Source organism: Taeniopygia guttata, chromosome 5 (assembly GCF_048771995.1).
Source record: "Taeniopygia guttata chromosome 5, bTaeGut7.mat, whole genome shotgun sequence".
Taxonomy (NCBI): Eukaryota; Metazoa; Chordata; class Aves; order Passeriformes; family Estrildidae; genus Taeniopygia; species Taeniopygia guttata.
Genome location: NC_133030.1, coordinates 56,424,572 through 56,442,499, shown reverse-complemented (window position 1 = coordinate 56,442,499; position 17,928 = coordinate 56,424,572). Strand labels below are relative to the sequence as shown.

Genomic DNA, 17,928 nt, shown 5'->3' with positions numbered 1-17,928 from the left:
TAGTCCCTTGCTTACTCTCCCTCATGAAGATGAGGTGATTACCATAGTTGCTCCTGCATCCCGAAAGCTTAAGCTTCAGCTTAATGGAAGACTTCCTTTTCTTTCTGATCTGCTCTAGGGTATGAGTGGAAACAAATACAAAACTTTACATTGAAAAGAGGACAGGAAGTACAGATTTGTATTTCTACTTTCTTAGAGAAAAAAGAAGGTGAGGATAATGTATAGAAGAGAATGAGAGAAAGAACTCTAAAACGATTCTCCCAAATATGGAAAAAGGGGTTCTGCTCCACCTTCTGTTGGATGGTTGGTTTGACTGACTCCTTAAAGCAGGTTTAATTGCTCCAGTGCCTACAGAAGTGAGTTATCTCATTATTGACGAAGAACTTAATAACCTTTAAGGAATTAATATGTACGCAAAACCGGTGTCACCATGATACGATGCTGATGTCATACCATTCATGATTTACGACACTTCAGCTGCGTGAGGACTACTGCAGTGTTAAAAAAAGTACTACAGAAATGTGTATTGAAAAACAAGCAAAGAGGAGACTAAGAGAAAGACCAAGTTGTTTAGCTTTTGACAGTATTCAGTCCTGTGCAGACATAGACTGGAGCAGCCAGGTCATACTTACCTCAGATGCCCTCTCTTCACTGGGAACCATTCCTAGATGGCCATAAATGAGGACTGTAATCATTCCTTTTCTTTTTTTTTTTTTTGTTTTTTTTTTTTTTTCTTTTTCCCCTCTAAGGATTTTATGGAAAAGGAACTTTTTCTGGTTTACACATCTTCAGTAGTACATTGACCTATAGTTAACTTGCTCCTCTATTCCAAGAAATTACTCTTGCTTGCTGCCACTGTCTTCAGTAACGTCTCTTACTAAAAAATAGATGTATTAGGCACAGCTTCAATATGTGTTTTAAAATACAGTAGATAGAGCAGTTTTGCTGCTGCTGGAGCTGTGCCTATGGACATCTTGTTAGTCAGTGAGAAGGGATCCCCAGCTCTTCGCATTGCAAATTAAAAATAGCTTAAGTTTCTCCATGTGAAGTAAGTGCTCTGACATGGCTGACTGAAGAACTGAGGTGGGACCCGTGATGCAGGTTGGTGTCAGGAAGTGTTTAATGTTTTTCCACTTTGTTGTGCCACGGCTTCTTTACAAAACTCTCCGCCCCCTTCACCACCCCTCTCCCCTGAAAGGAGGAGGGCAGGTAAAGACATATCCCTGAGAGCATGGCTTCAATAGTAAGTGGGAAATGTTTCTTCGGTAGAAATGGTAGGGAAAAGGCAGTCCAAGTTGCTTGGACACCACAGAGAATAGAAAAAATAGTCCCTCTGAACTTTGTATTTCTTAGTTGATCTGCTTTTTTTGGCTCTGTTGTCATTCAAATTTGGATTATTAAATGACAGTTTAGCTGATGACAAGCAGGAAGCTGCCAAGTTGTAATCCTGGCAAGTGTTAACACAGGAAAAACGGGAGTAAGTTAGCTGCAGATTGGAGAATTCTGGTCCTTCATCCTTTTTCATGTTTTTAATAACAGTATTGCCCTTTCTACAGTCTAGTTTGTCTTGTAGCTTCCTTTTCTTTATGTATGGTTGTTGGAAAGGATACTGATTGCTCAGTGCCTCTAAATGGTTGAGTTGAGGATGCAGAGGTAGGATTGCACAGTCCCTGCACCCTGTATGACACGAAGTTAGAAGCGTTAATTTTCACACCTGGGTGTTGCATTTCCATACTCAAGCTGTGATAATCTTGGGGGTTTTGTTCAACACTTTGCAAATTGCTCAAGCCTCTAAGTGAGGTCTAGTCTCCTCTTGACATCAGCAAGCAAGTTTAGCTTGCATGGCTATTGTGCATTGTGCATGGCCATTTTGAAAGGAAGGAGCCTGCTGTGTTTGTCAGGTTCCATCCTAATTGCTCTGGAGCTCAAGGAGTTTGTTCCAAGGTATCTCTGGCAGCTGTGGATTACTGGTCTCTATTCTGCAGCATACAGCATTCTCATATTTATTTATGAAATTAGGAATTACTGCATGTCACTTGTTCCAATGTAATTTTTTGTGTATCTTCGCTCCCTCAGGCAAACATCTGTTTCATGGAGTTGCTAATTCTAACTAGTGAGATCAGCAGATTTGTAATTTGGAAAAAAAACCCAAACTCACCTTGCTTTTGGGGAGAACTTCAGCATAAACTGTTAACTGGAAAAGCTGAGGAACAGTAACAAACAGTGTAGGTTTGTAGGCAGAGTGTCAGGGCCATGACCTCCTTTCTCCATCCATTTCTGCTGGCAGTGATGGAGCTTGTTCAAATTCAAGCTTTGTGCTTTGAACGCTGCCTGTTTCAGATCACTCGGATGTAGTACAAAGCCCTCTGCCCCTGCTGGGGTTTCAGTTCTAGGTTGGATTCATTTTGACCACCTGTTTTCTTCCATCCAGTGTTGTGTCTTAGTGAATTATGGGGAATTAGTTGCTTTTTAATCTAGTTTCTGATGGATGGCTATCACCTGCATGCTCAGAGATAATTGATGTGCACGTGCCAAATGCATGCAGAGATGGTATATATTTGTCAGGTGGGAATGGGATGTCTCTGTGGTAGTTGAGAGACTCCAGTAAAAGCCAGGTCTTTGGTGGCAGTTTGCAAATGCTGCTGGGTTTTTGTTTTATTAAACTTGTTGGTTACTGCTGGGAATTTGTCACCAGTTAGGTTTTTTGATCACTCAAGTAATACTAAGTTGAATAGCAGCATGGACATTTGGAGAGCACAAAAGAATGAAAAAAAATAGGGAATATTTGTAATCAGAAGCAGAAAAATAATCAGATTCAATTTAGAAAAATAATAAAAGTTAATGCATTTGGCAAGAGATTACATTCAGTGAGGGAGATAAATGCACAGAATGTTTCTGTGGTAGTCAGCCATGAGCAAGGCACATTTTCAATAAGAAATGGCAATCTTGAGCTATTTAGAGAGGGATTTTGTCTCATAAAGCAGAGGAATAAAAATCCCAAGTTGTGCTTGGGTGTATTGTGAGAAAGGCAGCAGCAAACTGCAGCACGGTTAAAGAAGAGCAATAAAATTGATCAAGATGCTGTAAGAGCTGATTTGGGATAACAGTAAGGTATGTGAGCTTATCTGTGGTTGTTTGTATACCTCTAGGAGAGGTAGAAGTTAGAAATAGCAAAGGTAGAGAAGATACTTTTTGGGGAGTCAAGGAGATCTGAATGAGATTAAGGGGATGATGCTGAAGGTAGGAAAATCTGAAGCAGGATAGAAATACTTACTGACAGAGATTTATCTCTAAGACACACTGTGTGCTGGTTAATAGACTATTATCAGGCTGTAAAGAAACCTTCCAGGAGATGTTTTGGAAATCTTCCTTACCAGGAAACATTGAAAACTGTTTTTTTGTGATATTTCAGAATTTTTATTGTTGCAAAGAATGAGGTGGTGTTGCAGAGACGGAGGTCTACTAGGTAAGGTCTTGAATCCACCTGTAATTCAGACAGCACCAGGCAGTATTTGAGTCTGCCCATGATCAGCCTACTCAGCGAAGAAGCAGGACTTTAGCAAACCTGTATTTTGGCCTGTATTTTGGTACCTCCACCTGCCGAGATAAATTCTTTTGGAAAGCTGAGCCCTTGTTTAAGATTTGTAATAATAATAGAAAAATCCCAAACCAACAATGCAGCAATGAAAACTACTCCCTGTTGTATACGTTGTTGTACATCTGTGACATGCTTTGAAATGATGGTGTATTCTTCTTTTGATCCTTTTAGAAATAGCTGGAAAGGAGGAAAACAGAGGAAAGACTCTCGTCCCTCTTGTGGAGCTGTCTGCTGGAGTTCAAGAATTTCAGCTGAGTGATCTTTTGCCATAAACCGGTTTTTAAGACACATTCCTGCCATTATGAATGAAGTAGCGATAGTGAAGGAGGGCTGGCTTCACAAACGAGGTAAGTGACTCTTCCCTTCTGGACAGTAAAATGATTTCATCCCTCTCTAATCTGGTGTTTAGCAGCATGTCCTCAAGTAATCCATTATTTTCCTGTTCATCCTAGTGGGAAACAGCACATAGGTAGCATACCTGACTTTTTTTCAAGCTTTAGAAAATGCATGTATAAGGGGTTTTCTTGTATGTGTGTGCGTGTGTTCACCAAAAATTGGTGTCAAGTGCTTTGAAAATGATGATAAAGGTAGCAAGTGAAGGAGTTTAAATTACTTAGAGTGCTAGAGGTTAAATAATGTTGGTTTGTGCATGTAGGTCTGTAGCTTTCCTTTTTGTACTAGAAGGGAGAACTAAGATGAATGTTTTTGAACAGTGAAAAATATGCCTGTATTTTGTGAGCAGTGCTGTGCTCTTGCAGAGACTTGCTAGAATATGTGCTCTTCTGCTATTCTGTGTGTGTCTGAACTGCTCTGGGTACCTGTCCTAGACAGTAAGAATAGCCTTGAGTTTCTGCACTCTGTGTATTTTGGTCGTACCATGAACGACATTTTATTTTTCTACGAAGTCTTTATTCTTCACAGAGTGGCAAAACTGAAAAGACAGTCACATGTATGGTTAGGCTTTTTGCCTTCTTAAATGTTTTCTTCCTATAACAGTGGGTTTGGTTTTTTTGGGGAGGTGTTCATTTTCAAGTACCTCAGCATTGATTCTATAGGGTATTACCTGTTCCTTTGTATTCTGCTATTGTTTCTTGGAAAGGAGAGAGCGGTGTTAGGTACTTTCCATGATAGTGTCATTTTTTTGGACCAAAACCAGAATCTCTGTGAATCTGTGTGCTCCAGCAGTAGGGAAGCTTACATGGATGGTTCTGCAGACTCAGGATTTTTCTAGAGGGTTTGCAGCAACTTGCCTGAAGGTGCAAAGGTGTAGCATAATTATTTATGGAAGAAATTTGAAATACATTATCATAACCTTGGTAAAGGCTGGTGGTTCTTCGGCAGCAATAAGAAATATCTAGGAATTTAGAAAACATGTTGATAATGTGTATTTAAGAGGGTGGAAGTGTATATTTCTAACAGTTGGATATGCAGTGTAGTTTAGTGGATTGATGCTTGATATACAAATGTTTTGTTCAAGTTTTTTTGGGGGGGGTGTGGGATTTTTTTTTTTTGTTCTGGTTTATTTCGTTTAGAAACACCTTTGCACTCATTAGCTTAACTAGCTCATTCAGTAATTCTGTTGTACCCAGGCTGCTTTGTTCTGACAAAGTATTTGAGAACTATTCTGTGCTTGGATAAAATAGAAGAAGGAAACAAAGAGTTATACTTCCCATTCCCATTTATGAATGAAGAAACTCTTCAAATCAGAGATTTTTTTTAGTTTTAAGCAATGTTTTCAGGCTGAGTGTTTTTAACCATCTGTTGTTGCAATTCTTCCTGCACTTACCTGTAGTTAAAAAAAAAAAATTCTGTTATTTTGAGGAGCACAGCACAAAAATCTGAGGGAGAAACATTTATTTTAAACAATATGGAAAAGGCATTGTCAGGATGATTCAGAGGCACACGTGTCTGAAACTTTTAGACAATCATGTTGTATTTCAGGTTTGTCTGTGTTTAGTTTTGGAAACTGAATTTTTATTGTTTCTAGGATTACAATAAAGCTACTTTTAAGTGAGGAGACCTCTGGAGGAGGTCTTAGTAAAAGATGCCCAGATCTCCTGATCTGATTTTTTTGTTGTTTTAAAATTGCCTTAGAGAAACAGATTATTATCTCTGATGGATTGCTGATAATATTATGATGAGATTACGTGCTGAGCACATTCCCATTTTCAAAATGTTACTCTGCATGTTCCACATAGTCGATGCTTCAAATTTGTGCCCAAACTCCTAAACTGTTAAACATACCTTGGCATTTTTTGGATGCCAGGTTTCCTAATCTTTTTAATCTGTTTCCCAATGTCCTTTTGCCCTCTTGGTATGTGCAGTGACACCTATTTCATTCCACTCCATTTACTCTGCAACTGTTAATTCGGTGTTGTCCTAGTGAGGACGTTTTTAGAAAGCAGTGCTCTATTTTCTCTTCAGCCTGCTGGTGTCAGCCCTGGAATCTCTTGGTTTTTGTAGCTGTTCAGGGATAGGTTGACAAATTCAGTTCATTTGGCTCTGTCTTTGCTGGGGAGTAACTTAATCCACTCTTTATATGTGTGTGTTTTGTTAAGCATCTTTTTTTTTTAATAATCTACATTTATTACTAGACATTATCAGTTTACTGGCTCTGCTAGATCAAGTGCTTCAACCACAGGATGTTTCCAAAACTGATGTCTGATACGGTGAGCTTCTGAAGTCAAGGCATAAACAATAATTAGTGCAGGGAGGGACTGCTAAAGGGGTATAAGAAACATGTATGTGTGTGTGTGTGTGTGTGTATATATATAGAGAGAGAGAGAGAGAGAGTATTTTAGATCATTTATAAAACCAGAGGTTGCACTGCATGTGTTCTCTAAAGATCCTAGGGCTTTCCACATACAAGTATATTAGTGACTGGACAAAATCCAGATTGGGCAATGATGTTCTCTCAACCTAACGTTCCCCATAGCTTTGGTTGGATTTGGTGTCTCTTATAGTTCCTGTCCTGAGCAGTCTGCATGGCTGCGTGCAGTTAAACAGTTGCCACATCTCACCCCAGCAGTGGCTTAATTTTGGTGGTTTTAATGATTTGTGTATGTATAAATCAAGCTGCAAAGTGCTCTGGAGCCCTTGTGGATGGCAGGTGTAAGTAAGCATAAAGCCATCATTAGCAGGAGCAGGTGTTTCAGCCTGGCAGGGAAGTAGCAGGGCTTTCTAGAATTGTGTAGTTGTTTTCTTCTGTCAGCATGCTTTACATTTATGTTTTTGTTTCCAAGATTAAAAATACAAATGGAGAAATGAAATTAAACATTGCTGCCTGACAGAGAGCTCTTGGCAGTTCTCTAAGTCAGTCAGTGAAGGAAGCTCCACTTCCAGTAGTGCAGATGTTTGTTTGTGCAGGGACCATTTGTGTCCATGACATGTCTAACCTCAATCAGGCAGAAATAGAAGAATTCATGGATGAACTTTCCCCTCCCATCCCTTTCTCCATTGGCAGTGCTTGGTGCTGTTACTCAAATCCCAGCAAGGATAGACTCTTTTGACCACTCTTTGTGTACCTGCATGGCTGGACTGTTCCAGCACACGGGTGGCAGGTGTGAAGGAGCTCAGGCTTGGGGTTTGTGCATCCAGCCTGTGTGTGTGCATCCAGGGTGTGCAGTCCCTGGTTGTGTGATGCTGAAGGTTTTGTTTAGTGGGAAAGGATGGGGGAAATGGTTCGATGCAGAGGTGCTATAATTGTGATTGAATATGAGGGGAGAAGGAAGAAATTATCTGCCCAAATTGCTGCTTGTTGAGCTCGGAGATTATAGGTTTTCTGAATGTATATCATGAGGATTCTTAATTTTGGTGTTGTGTGGGGAACTTTTTGGAGAACAGAGGTGTGCCCAAGTGTATTTTACTTGCTTTACTGATCCATTTTAAAGGTTTCATTGGATTTCTTGCATCCTTCTGCTCTGGTCCCTGTTTATAAAGGTCCTTCTATTGTTTTCAGTCTTCATCCTGTTTTTTTTTTTTTTTTTAAAGTCTTTCTGCATGGCTAACAAAGAGGGGATTGTGCATTTTGATACTCTGTCATCTCTGTCCTCCCTAGTATGTCCGGTTTTCTTATTAGGGCATAAACTTGTATGAAAAAAAGGAGTCTTTTGGAGGCAGGGAAAGAGGAGGAAGGAAAAATGCACACTGACATTTGAAAAAGGAAATTGAAAAATCTCCATTTCTAAGTCTGAGAAATCTGAAGCAATTATAAGGAGCTGGAGAGACCTGTGTATTCATCCATTAATATTTAGCAGGAAATGCAGAGCTATTTTGTTTTTAAATAGCATATTAACACCACATAATAATTTTAACCATGAAAACCATAACATGTCCTCCAAATGCCAATTTTTATGGACTTCAGGCATGTAAGACTGATGGAGTCTGTAGCTTACAAGTTGATCCAAACGAATAGAGACCCTAAAATGAGAAATAATGCGTAAGATACCTACTCCACTTCTGGATATAATACCTTTTTTTTCCTTTTGGTTAAAGAATTATTTCTGTAATGAATGGAGTGAAACAGACAACCTAATAAATAACAATTGGCCCGTTGGTATTTTTCTTGCTATGGCTTCATTGCATAAAGTGGATGTAGGATCCATATGTAAAATTCAAACTAGGACTAAGATGCTGATTCCTGCTCTTTTAACTTTCTCTAGCAGAATAGCACAGATGGTGAACTTTACCTTTGTTATTTTGAGCACAGGTTTATACTTTGAGTATTCTGTTAGTGTGACTCAAAAGAGGATTTTACAAGGTATGACCAGATATATTTTTAAGCCAGGGAGTCTTTGGTGTTGCTGCTTTTCTTCACCTCTTCTTTCTTCTCTCTTTTCTGTCCTCACCATGTTCCCTATCTCTTTTCTGTATGTGTGTGTGTTTTTTGTTTTGGGGTGTTTTTTTGTTTTTACCTTGGCTTCTGTCTGTCCCTGGGATGTAGTGATGGACTGTCTTGGTGACCTCTGTAGTCAGAACCTCAGGTTCAGATTAGTTCAAGGATCATCTGGCTTTCATGGTATTTTAAAGAATGGCTGTGGCACTTGATGCTAAGGATCCTAAGAGCCATCTGAACTCTGAAGATGCCAGCTATAGAGGGCACAGCTGCTTCAGAGGAAAAGCTGGGGGGAATGGAAAGGTAAGAAACAAGATAGGGACTGAAAAAAAACAGAGCGGGGCTGAATGAAGAATGGAGTGGGGAAGTTGTGACAGAGGGAAAGAAGCTGATGCTGTTTCTCTGATGGTTCAGAGCTGAAGGGTTGGGTTTATAGGGAAATCTGTTGTGCTTCTTGTTGGAAACAAAAGATAAGCTGTGTCAGTTTGTGGTTTTCCTTGTGTGTCTCTTTTTCAACACAAGGGGCAATAGTTTTGCAATTCTAGCTCTTGGTTGCTTTCATTTTGCTTGTCCTGTTCTGGGAAAAGGGGACTGGGGAGGAACCAGGAAATTGTCAACTAATAAATCTGACCTTGGTACTAGGCAAGATGCTAGAGACATTAAGAAAGGATGAGATCACAAAACATCTGGAGAAATATGAGCTGATAATGGCTAGTCAGCTAGACTTTTGGAGGGTAATCTCATCTGATGGAATTATTTGTGGAGAGATCATAGGAAACAGGCTGGATCCAGTGTACTGAAAAAGTTTGCTCTGGATGACAGGGGAAGTCAGAAACTGGGAATCAGCTGGTGCAGTGTAACTGTACTGTACTTCATCTTTGAAAGAGCTGGTGTAGCGTAGAAATGGCTCATCTTCCTTTCAGAGAGCAGACTATCTGTCTTGGAGTGTTTCTGTTACTTTCCAGCAACTTTTCAGAAAACTGTCTTCCAGAAAATTTTTGCATGAAACCCATTCTTTATTCTACAGCTTCATATTTTTGAAGGGTGACATCCAAATGTTTCTTTCCTCAGTAAAAATTACTTCCCAAAAGTCTTTATTCTAACATTTTCACAAAACACTTTCGGTTCTTTAGAGAAGTGATGCTGGGTGAGATGTGTTTTTCATTGATTGTAAACTGACTGGAACTTACTTGGAAGCGAGACTGAGCACTCTCTCTTTGAATGGCAAAGAGGAAGAGCTGGGATGTTGATGCCCTGGTTATTTATGTCAGTCCTGGAAGTTTACTTTCGTATTCTGTTTTATTGCACATCAGAAGCAAAACAAACTAGGTCTCAATTTTATCTCTAAAAGTGGGGTAGCGTCATAGATTAATGTTACTTGTTATTAAAAGGGATTTGAGAGTGAGGGATCTAGGACGTTGCAAGCCCTGTAAAAGCGAGCCTGGGAATGCTTGATACAGTGGATCATGCAGAAAGTGCCTTATTGGCTTTGATTTTCTTTTTCATGGTTCCTTTCTTTTCAAAAGGGAAAGGTAGGCCTCTAAAAAAAAAAAAAAGCTCTCCATGTTTTCTGTTCTTTTTTTCTCTCAGTAGGCATATTGAGAAGTCATCAGGTTTGGATGTAGGAAGAAAGAAGTACTGAGTGAGTATGCTATTTTGAGGTGAAGAGAGAGCAAGAGAATAAAGCTTGCTCTTTCTTGCAGGGGTGGTTTTAGGCAAGGTGCTGTGCCATGCATTTAAAATTTGGCACTTTGTCCTCACTTGGAAATGTCTTCCCCTGCAGCCCCTGTGTGGATGCCAGAAGGTTCCTTCCCTTCCAACTGGTGCTGCTGCCACCGTGTAAGCACCACCAGTTGCACTCCTTGTCTGTGCCTGTGGCTTCCCCTGCCCAAACTTGCTCCTGGTTATCCTTCGTAGCCTGAGATTTTGCCATCTGAAAAAGCTGGTGAGGACTTTGGTGCTCTTAGAGCAGTACATGGTGACATGTGGTGTCTCTCCTTTCATACACTTTCTGTGTCACTAATAATTCTCTTAAAAACTGGGGTGGTGGTTGCTGTCAGATTCATTTGGGAAACCGACCTTGATATCTATTGCAGAAATAAAAAGGATTTGCTTAATAGCTCAACATTTAATTTTAATGTATTTTAAAAGGGAGAGCATGGTAAAAACCAAATACTTGTCAGCTGTGTGGGGTTTTCCCCCTTTTACATATTGGAGTAGCTGATTTATGAATTAAAAAATTAGTTGTCTTATTTAAAAACCATCTCTCATGGGGGAAGACAGAGGAGGGATTATTATTTTCAGATGCATTATTGTTGTAGGTACAATGTGCTTCTTAAAGGGGGAACAAAAACCAGGAAACTATATGAGGAAAGAGGAAGAAAAAGAATGGAGAAAGAAAAGCACCATATTAGGTGTGAAATAGTGTGTTTTTGTGAGAAATATTTGCTGCAGCTGAAAGGGGGAAATAATGAAGACTGACTTTGAGTGCAATTGGTAAGCATGCTGCAGACCTCTGGGATTATTCTCCCACCTCTTCCAAGTTGAGCCAAAAAATGTGGAAAAAGATAGCTGGTCAAATAACATTGTGAAACTTGTCAGTTTATTCAAAAGTGCATGGTCATATTTGAGGACAGCTGAGGTAAACAATCATCACAGACTGTGGGCAAGTCAGTTACTGTTTCCCCTGAGTCTCTTGGGTAAGTTGGGAGAGCATGTTTTGAAGTGCTGTCCAAAACCTAGGCCTTTGGTGAGCTGCATGTAGAAATACACTTTGGAGTCAGTGGTTCTGTGCATGGTGCAGTGGTATTTCATGCTCATATGGAGAATGAGTGCAACATCTGAGTCATTTATGGGGCTGTCAAATCAGTCTCCTCTGCCTGGGCTTTGCTAATGGACTCCTAATGAGAACCACTGGATAAGCATGCCAGAGAAGTGGCCTTTGTGTTGGTGGTGAACCACAGCCTTCACAGGAGATACCTGTTTTGGGAGGGAGCTCCAGCCTTAGAGTGGTTGGGTTTGGAAGAGACCTTTAAAGATCATGCAGTCCAACCCCTGTGTCATAGGCAGGCACACCTTGCACTAACTAGACCGTGTTGCTCAAAGCCCTATCCAACCTGGCCTGGGACAGTTCTAGGGATGGGACTTCCACAACTTCACTGGGCCACCTGTGCCAGTGCCTCACCATCTTCAGAGTGAAGAATTTCTTTACTAAATGTTATGTAGTCTAAATCTACTCTCCTATATTTTAAAACCATAACTTGTCACAATAGGCCCTGATAAAAAGCCTCTCTTAGTCTTTCTTAAAAGCCCTCAGTATGCATAAAAAGTGAGCAGTAAGGTCTCTCCAGAGCATCCTCTTTTCAGGCTGAACAGCCTCAAACTCTTTCAGCCTGTTTCCATAGAAGAGGTCTTCAAGACAAGCATTAGTTGCTGATGGAGACTCAAGAGGTTGACACTAGTGGGCCTTGAAGTGAGCTTCAGGTGCTGATGGAGGTCAGGCTGCTTCCAGCAATTGCTACTAATTCTCAAATTTTAAATGCAGCCCTTATGTTTATGTTGGCTGTATAAATCATTTCCCAGGTGTAGAAGTCACAAGATTTTGAAAGTTTTGCCTGAATTTTCTTCATGAAGCAGAGAAGCCTGCTAGTCCTCATGACATTGAGAAAAATTGGAAAAGACAACCCAAGTACCTGCTTCGTGGTTTAGACTAAGCAGAACAAAAAGGGCTGTTTAGTGACTTGTCAGAAAAAAAGCTCAAAAAAATAGAGGATTTGAAATAATGTGTAGTGTGTTTTTGTTTTTCTGGCCTCCTAGCCTTAGCAGTATTAGTACCCTGCTATTTCTGCAATTGTGTCAGAGGGTCTGGGGATCACAGAACACATCCTGATACACTTCAGAAAGCAGGCGATATGAAAACATAAATTTCTGATTATCTGCAAGTTTAATTGTTAATAGAAACATAGAAATGAAGCTGTGTTTGAGCTGCTTTTTTATTTATCAATTTCCTAAAATAAATCTTAAGATTTATGAGAAAAAATACTTAGTTAAAATTTTGCCATGTCTTCGCATACAAACCTTCGTATGTGCCATATTACAAATGACAACATACTGCTGCTTTGTGCAGAATGATGTAGTTAAACTGGTGTGGAAAATATTTGCACTGAGTAGGGTTTATGCCCAGAATTACAAGACTGCATACAATTCTGTATATTTTTGGTTTTATGCCTTTACTGGGGCTTCTCAGTTGGAGTATTAGTAAATAGTAACACCCTTGAACAACCTGTTAAGCAGCTCAAAATCCATTGCCAGGCCTCTGCAGAGTGGGAATACAGCCTTTTATTTGCTGGTTGCTTTTCAGGGGCTTCCAGCCATGGATTGTCTGGACAGGTGTTTTTACATGTCATATGTATCCCTGCGCCTGTCTGTGGTCTGTAAACCATCTATAAATAGCAATCATTTAACTAACTGAAAGTGTTTTCTTTGTGATGTATTTTTTCTTTGTCTTTTTCTATTATTTTTAACTTCTGATCAGGCAATCTCCTTTCCTCCCTATGCTCATTAAGTAGAATGAAAATTTGGGAACACCAAGGAATAATTCAAGACTCAAATGTGTAGTTGGATAGATTTAGGTGTATTAAATGTTTATTACTCTACTGGAAGTTTATGCATGGATCAGTCTGGAATCCAGTTGTGATTATCTGTGATGACAATGCTGGTTGTAGGATTTGGAAGTAGTTTTCTAGGTGGACTTTGATTTCTGGGCAGAGGATATGAGTCCTATGCCAGTATAAATTCACTGATGAAGTGATTTTATAGGAAGTGCTCTTCATGCTGCTGGGGCAATGTATGGAGAAGACCACTCTTCAGCTCATCATGGGTTTTTTTCCATAATTTTTCAAAAAAAGAAATCTTGCCTTTTTACATAGTTGTTACTAAAAAAATTGTTTATCTGCTTTAATCATAGAATGGATTGAGTTGGAATGGATCTTAGAAATCATATAATTCAACCTCCCTGCCGTGGACAGGGACACCTTCCACTTGTTCAGGTTGCTCAAAGCCCCATCCAGACTGGTCTTGAACACTTCTAGGTATGGGATATTCACAGCTTCTCTGGGCAGCTCTTTCTAGCACCTCACCACCCTCAGCCTACGGAATTTCTGACCTCATCTAATCTAAATCTTTTCTCTTAGACTGAAACCATTCTCTGTTGTCCTGTCACTGTCTGCCTGTGTAAGAAGTCACTCTCTCTTTAATTGCTCTTAAACAATGAAATCAGTGACTTTATTACTGTCTTTTTTACTGTCTTTGGTGTTCTTTTTCAAACAGTGGAAGAGTAGTATACTATTTGACTTTCTCAATTTGAAGTTTTCTTTGCATTAGGGATAGCTGTAAATTTGGTCTTCTTTTCTGATGTAAGTGTATTTTTACTCCAGCGGGAACATTTGAAAGGTATATAACTGATGTATCTCCTGATGTAGAAGTCAAAGTTGCCTTATCACTTGCATGATAAGAAAAGCATTTATTCTAAATAAGAATTAGTTGAAAATAGCATTTTCATTTGTGGAAAACTGCTGCAAACCTGCTAGCAGCAACCTCCAGCTGACTTGCAGTATCTCTATAATGCCTACTGAACACTTGTGACAGCTTGTTTTCTGTTGTTTCTGCTGAAGTTTAGCTTGTAAAGTCAAGATATCTTGATCTGAGAGACGGGAAGATGGTTAAATTACATCATCATGGAAGAATAGCGGCATACTTAGCTTTAAAGCCATTCAGGACTACATTGGCACCCCTTTGTTATACAGTGTAGCTGAAAACGAACTGCAGCAATAATGAACCAATCCATCTAAATCACAGCAGCTGAACAACTGACTGTTCTATCTCAAAATGCAAATGCTTTGTGCAGAATGGATTTAATTGTAAATGTTTGCTTAGTAGGGAATATGAGCCTTTTAGTTTGTGACAATAATTGTGAATACAAAGACCCACAGAATTTTAGGGTTTACATAGCTTGTCCCTGCTCTCATAACAATATTTCAAAGTCACTTTTTTAAAATGTACCATTTGGCTTTTTTCTAGCCAGTGAATAGAACTCTAAATGCCCAATCTCCAAGTGGTGTTTTGGAAACTGAGGGATAAATTTAGCTCTATGTACTTAGATCGGGCAGAATTTTCTGTTGTATTTCTTTCAATCTGTGTTAGGGCTTTTTTGTAGCTTCAGATAATAAGAGGGAAAAAATGCTGACTTTCAGAGCTTGAATTTGTTTTGCTGTGCAGAAATGCCAAGTGTAACTTAGAGTATTAAGCATTTTCTTTGAGATTCTAGTAAGGTGCCTCTCAAACAATTAAAAGGTTACTGTGAGGAATTTCTTTTGTAGTCAAACTAACAAGCAAACCCCTTCTCTATTAAAATCTTCATTCTTTGTTAAATTCCTGAAGCCTGACTGCTTGAGTGCAGCTTAAGAGGGTGAATCTCTCTCACTGATTTGAATGAATTAAAATTAAAGCAGCATTGTCATTTTGGGAAAGGCAAAAGCTCATCAAGCTTCATCAAAAAAAGCAAGAAAGCAGGAATACCTGCCTCCAGGCTGTTCTTAGGTATCTGTGTAAGGAAAACCAGATAGAACTTGGAAAACAGGCGCACACAAAATGTGTGTGTTTATGCTTGTTGGCATTTTGTGTGTTCTTTAATAGCCTTCACATGTGGATTAGTCCTTCTGAAAAAAAGGCAACCAAGCCCCCTGAAGAATAGGCCTTTGTGACACTGGAGAAGTTTACTGTGCCAAAGTTATGGTAAGAATTTGTAAATTTTGGCTGCTGAAGTACTTCCTTCCCCTGCTATGTTTTTATGTTGGAAACTTGTAAGTGTGGAATAGAGGGTGTTTTTTGGTTTGGGTTGTTTTTGTTTTTTTTTTTTTTAATGACAATGCAAACATTCATTTTACAAACTAAACCGCCCGTTCACATGACGCTGCTGCTGTATATAAACACCCTGTTGATCTTGTTCTGCAGAAGTGTTTGTTGGGCTTCCTGAGTCATACGGAAGTGCTCCACTGCTCTTCTTGGTACTGTGCTGTGGATTTGGGCAGTATCTGCTCAGATTAAGTTTCCAAATTAATGTCCCTGAAAGACATGTTTTTACTTGGAACAGGGCCCTCTAAGTTGGGATGTTTTTCTATGCCTCATTTTGTCTCTGTGTTCAGTATTTTACATTCTGCTCTCTCAGGAGTAGGTTTTGTCTTAGTTAAAGCTGAACCTATTGGGAAGGTGTTTGGTGCTTCATAGTTGCAAATCTCTCTTCCTCTTATATGTGATATTGTTTCTTCACACAGATCTTGGTTTGTGGGAGGCAGTAGCTCAGGCTGAAAGGGCTGTGCAGAACACACAGGCCCAAGAGGACGCTGGTGGCTGCACTGCCAGGTGAGCCTTCCCGGCAGCCTGGGATGCAGTGATGAGCTGTGCAACACAGTTGACTTCACAGGGGTTTTCTGGAGTAACCAAGGGCAGAATTAGAGTCCAGGACTAGACTGTCATGGTGACAAAATATTTAGAAAACATTTTCTTGCTTGAAACAAAAGCTTGGATTGTGCAACACAAAGCACTGTCCCAGTGTAATAAACGATGCTGTGTATTTTTAAAGGGTTCTGTGTGTTCCCTGACTGTTAGTTCTTGCCAGATTGAGCACGTTCAGGTAAAATGAGGCATTTTTCCTGCAGACTGTTGCTTGTACAAGCTGGGTTAATTCTCACCCTTTATGCAGTGGAGTTGCAAAGATGTGGCAGTCAAATGTGACCTCACATTTTTAACACAGTAGGGACAGCCCAGTTAAAGACTGATGGAATGGAGCAGTGTCTTCCCTTCAGCCATGGTGGCACAGCTGCATTAAGAGCAGTTGCTTAAAACTTACACCTTGTAATTGGCATAGACTGATCTGATTTCTTGTGTGCTCTGTGCCTAGACTTGATGATTGCTTTTATTGGGTTAGAATGTGCTGTTCTTGCTGCAGTAGGAACTTTTTGTTCTGTAGGTGTTTCATCCTTCCGTAATAACTCATGGAACTTTCTTTTTGTTAATGCCTGAGGTTTTGTGATGCCCCAGTCTTACCAATATCTGACTTGAACGGAAGCCACAGGTCTAAAGTAGATTGATTGGTCTGTAGAAGATTGTTCATTGGGAATAATATAAAATAATTTTAAGATGACCAAACCTATGAGTACAGGATGAAGGCTGCTAGCCAGCCATGTTCAGTTCAGCACACTGCACCATTTGGAATTAATGCGTATTTTTCCTAGTCTAGTCTGTGTTTCCTGGGTAATATCAGTTGTAATTTCAGAGAAAGCGTGATTTTACATGTGTCCCGCCTTCCCTGCTTAGAGCAGCAGGTGGCCAGATTTCTTTCTGAAAAATAGCAAGTTGTCTCTGTTCTGCAGCAGCTCTAAGCAGAGCAGCTGCAGAGACTTTTTTAATCTCAAAGTTGATTTTTCCAAAGTTACTGTAGTTGTTAGACTATACTGTTATTCTTGAAAACAGAAGCAAAACATGGAGGGGAAGGGAATATACTTTCCTAAGGTTTGCATCATCTTGCATCTTTGTATGCTTGGCATGTAACCGTGTCCCATTCAGAGTGCTGCTCTGAACAGAGCAGAGCTCGTTCTTTAGGCTGCTGCTTTGTCCCTACCACTAGTTTTTCTGTTGCATTGAGCTACAAAACCAGCTGCTTTTGCTTTTCATACCTATTTTTACCATCTCTAATTTGCTATTAAGATGTTAACTTCTGCCTCCCGTTAGCCTAGCATGTGTCTATACTGTGACTACAACGTAGAGGCAAGCAAGCAATTTTACGTGCTTTCTCTTGTGCTACCCTTTCACACTTGGGAAATGGTCCCTGTAAACAGCTGCAGTGCTGCTTTATTATCCTCTTCAAAAGCTCTGGCTCCTTGTGTTGCTTATAAAAGGCCCCAATGAACTTGTAATGTGTGTGTACTGAGACTGCTGTTCCCAGCAATGCCCAGTATCGGTCCCCCTTTTTGTGTCTGTCTGTGTCTGGCTTTCCATTGTCCCTGTCCTGTGACAGGCAACTCTGCAGAGCAGGGACTGTCTCATTGTTCCATGTGTACAGCAGGTGGCTCAGATCCAGATGTGTGTCTGAAGTTGCTGTGTACTGCAGTAACACAAATCATTATGTTACAGAAAAGCTGCATCTAAAATAGGGGGGAAAATTCAGATACACTGTAGTAAGTTTTATGCACTTTTAAGGGTTGGGGTTTAGGTTTGTTTTTTTATTAATCCTCTGACATGTTACATTATGCAATAAATGGATATGCATGAAGTTTTCTTCACATTTTAAGAAACCTTTTCTATAGCCAGAGAAAAGCTTTCTTCTGGGAGCTGCTCCAGGCTACTAGGAATGGGCTACTTGACAACAGCTCTTGTTGGTTTCTTGGAGAGGTTTGTTTATTCCTGTGAATAGAGTGGGTGTGCTTATGGTGAAACCTCA

General features: G+C 39.9%; 1 protein-coding gene across 1 annotated transcript in view; it reads left to right on the top strand.

Moving 5' to 3' along the window:
* AKT1 (AKT serine/threonine kinase 1) overlaps positions 1–17,928 on the top strand; it is a 77,943-nt gene that overhangs the window by 2,963 nt on the left and 57,052 nt on the right. The window contains exon 2 of the mRNA XM_030275099.4: positions 3,770–3,945. Within this exon, the coding sequence (XP_030130959.1) occupies positions 3,900–3,945 (46 nt within the window). The 5' untranslated portion in view covers positions 3,770–3,899. The remainder of the gene's footprint in view (positions 1–3,769; positions 3,946–17,928) is intronic.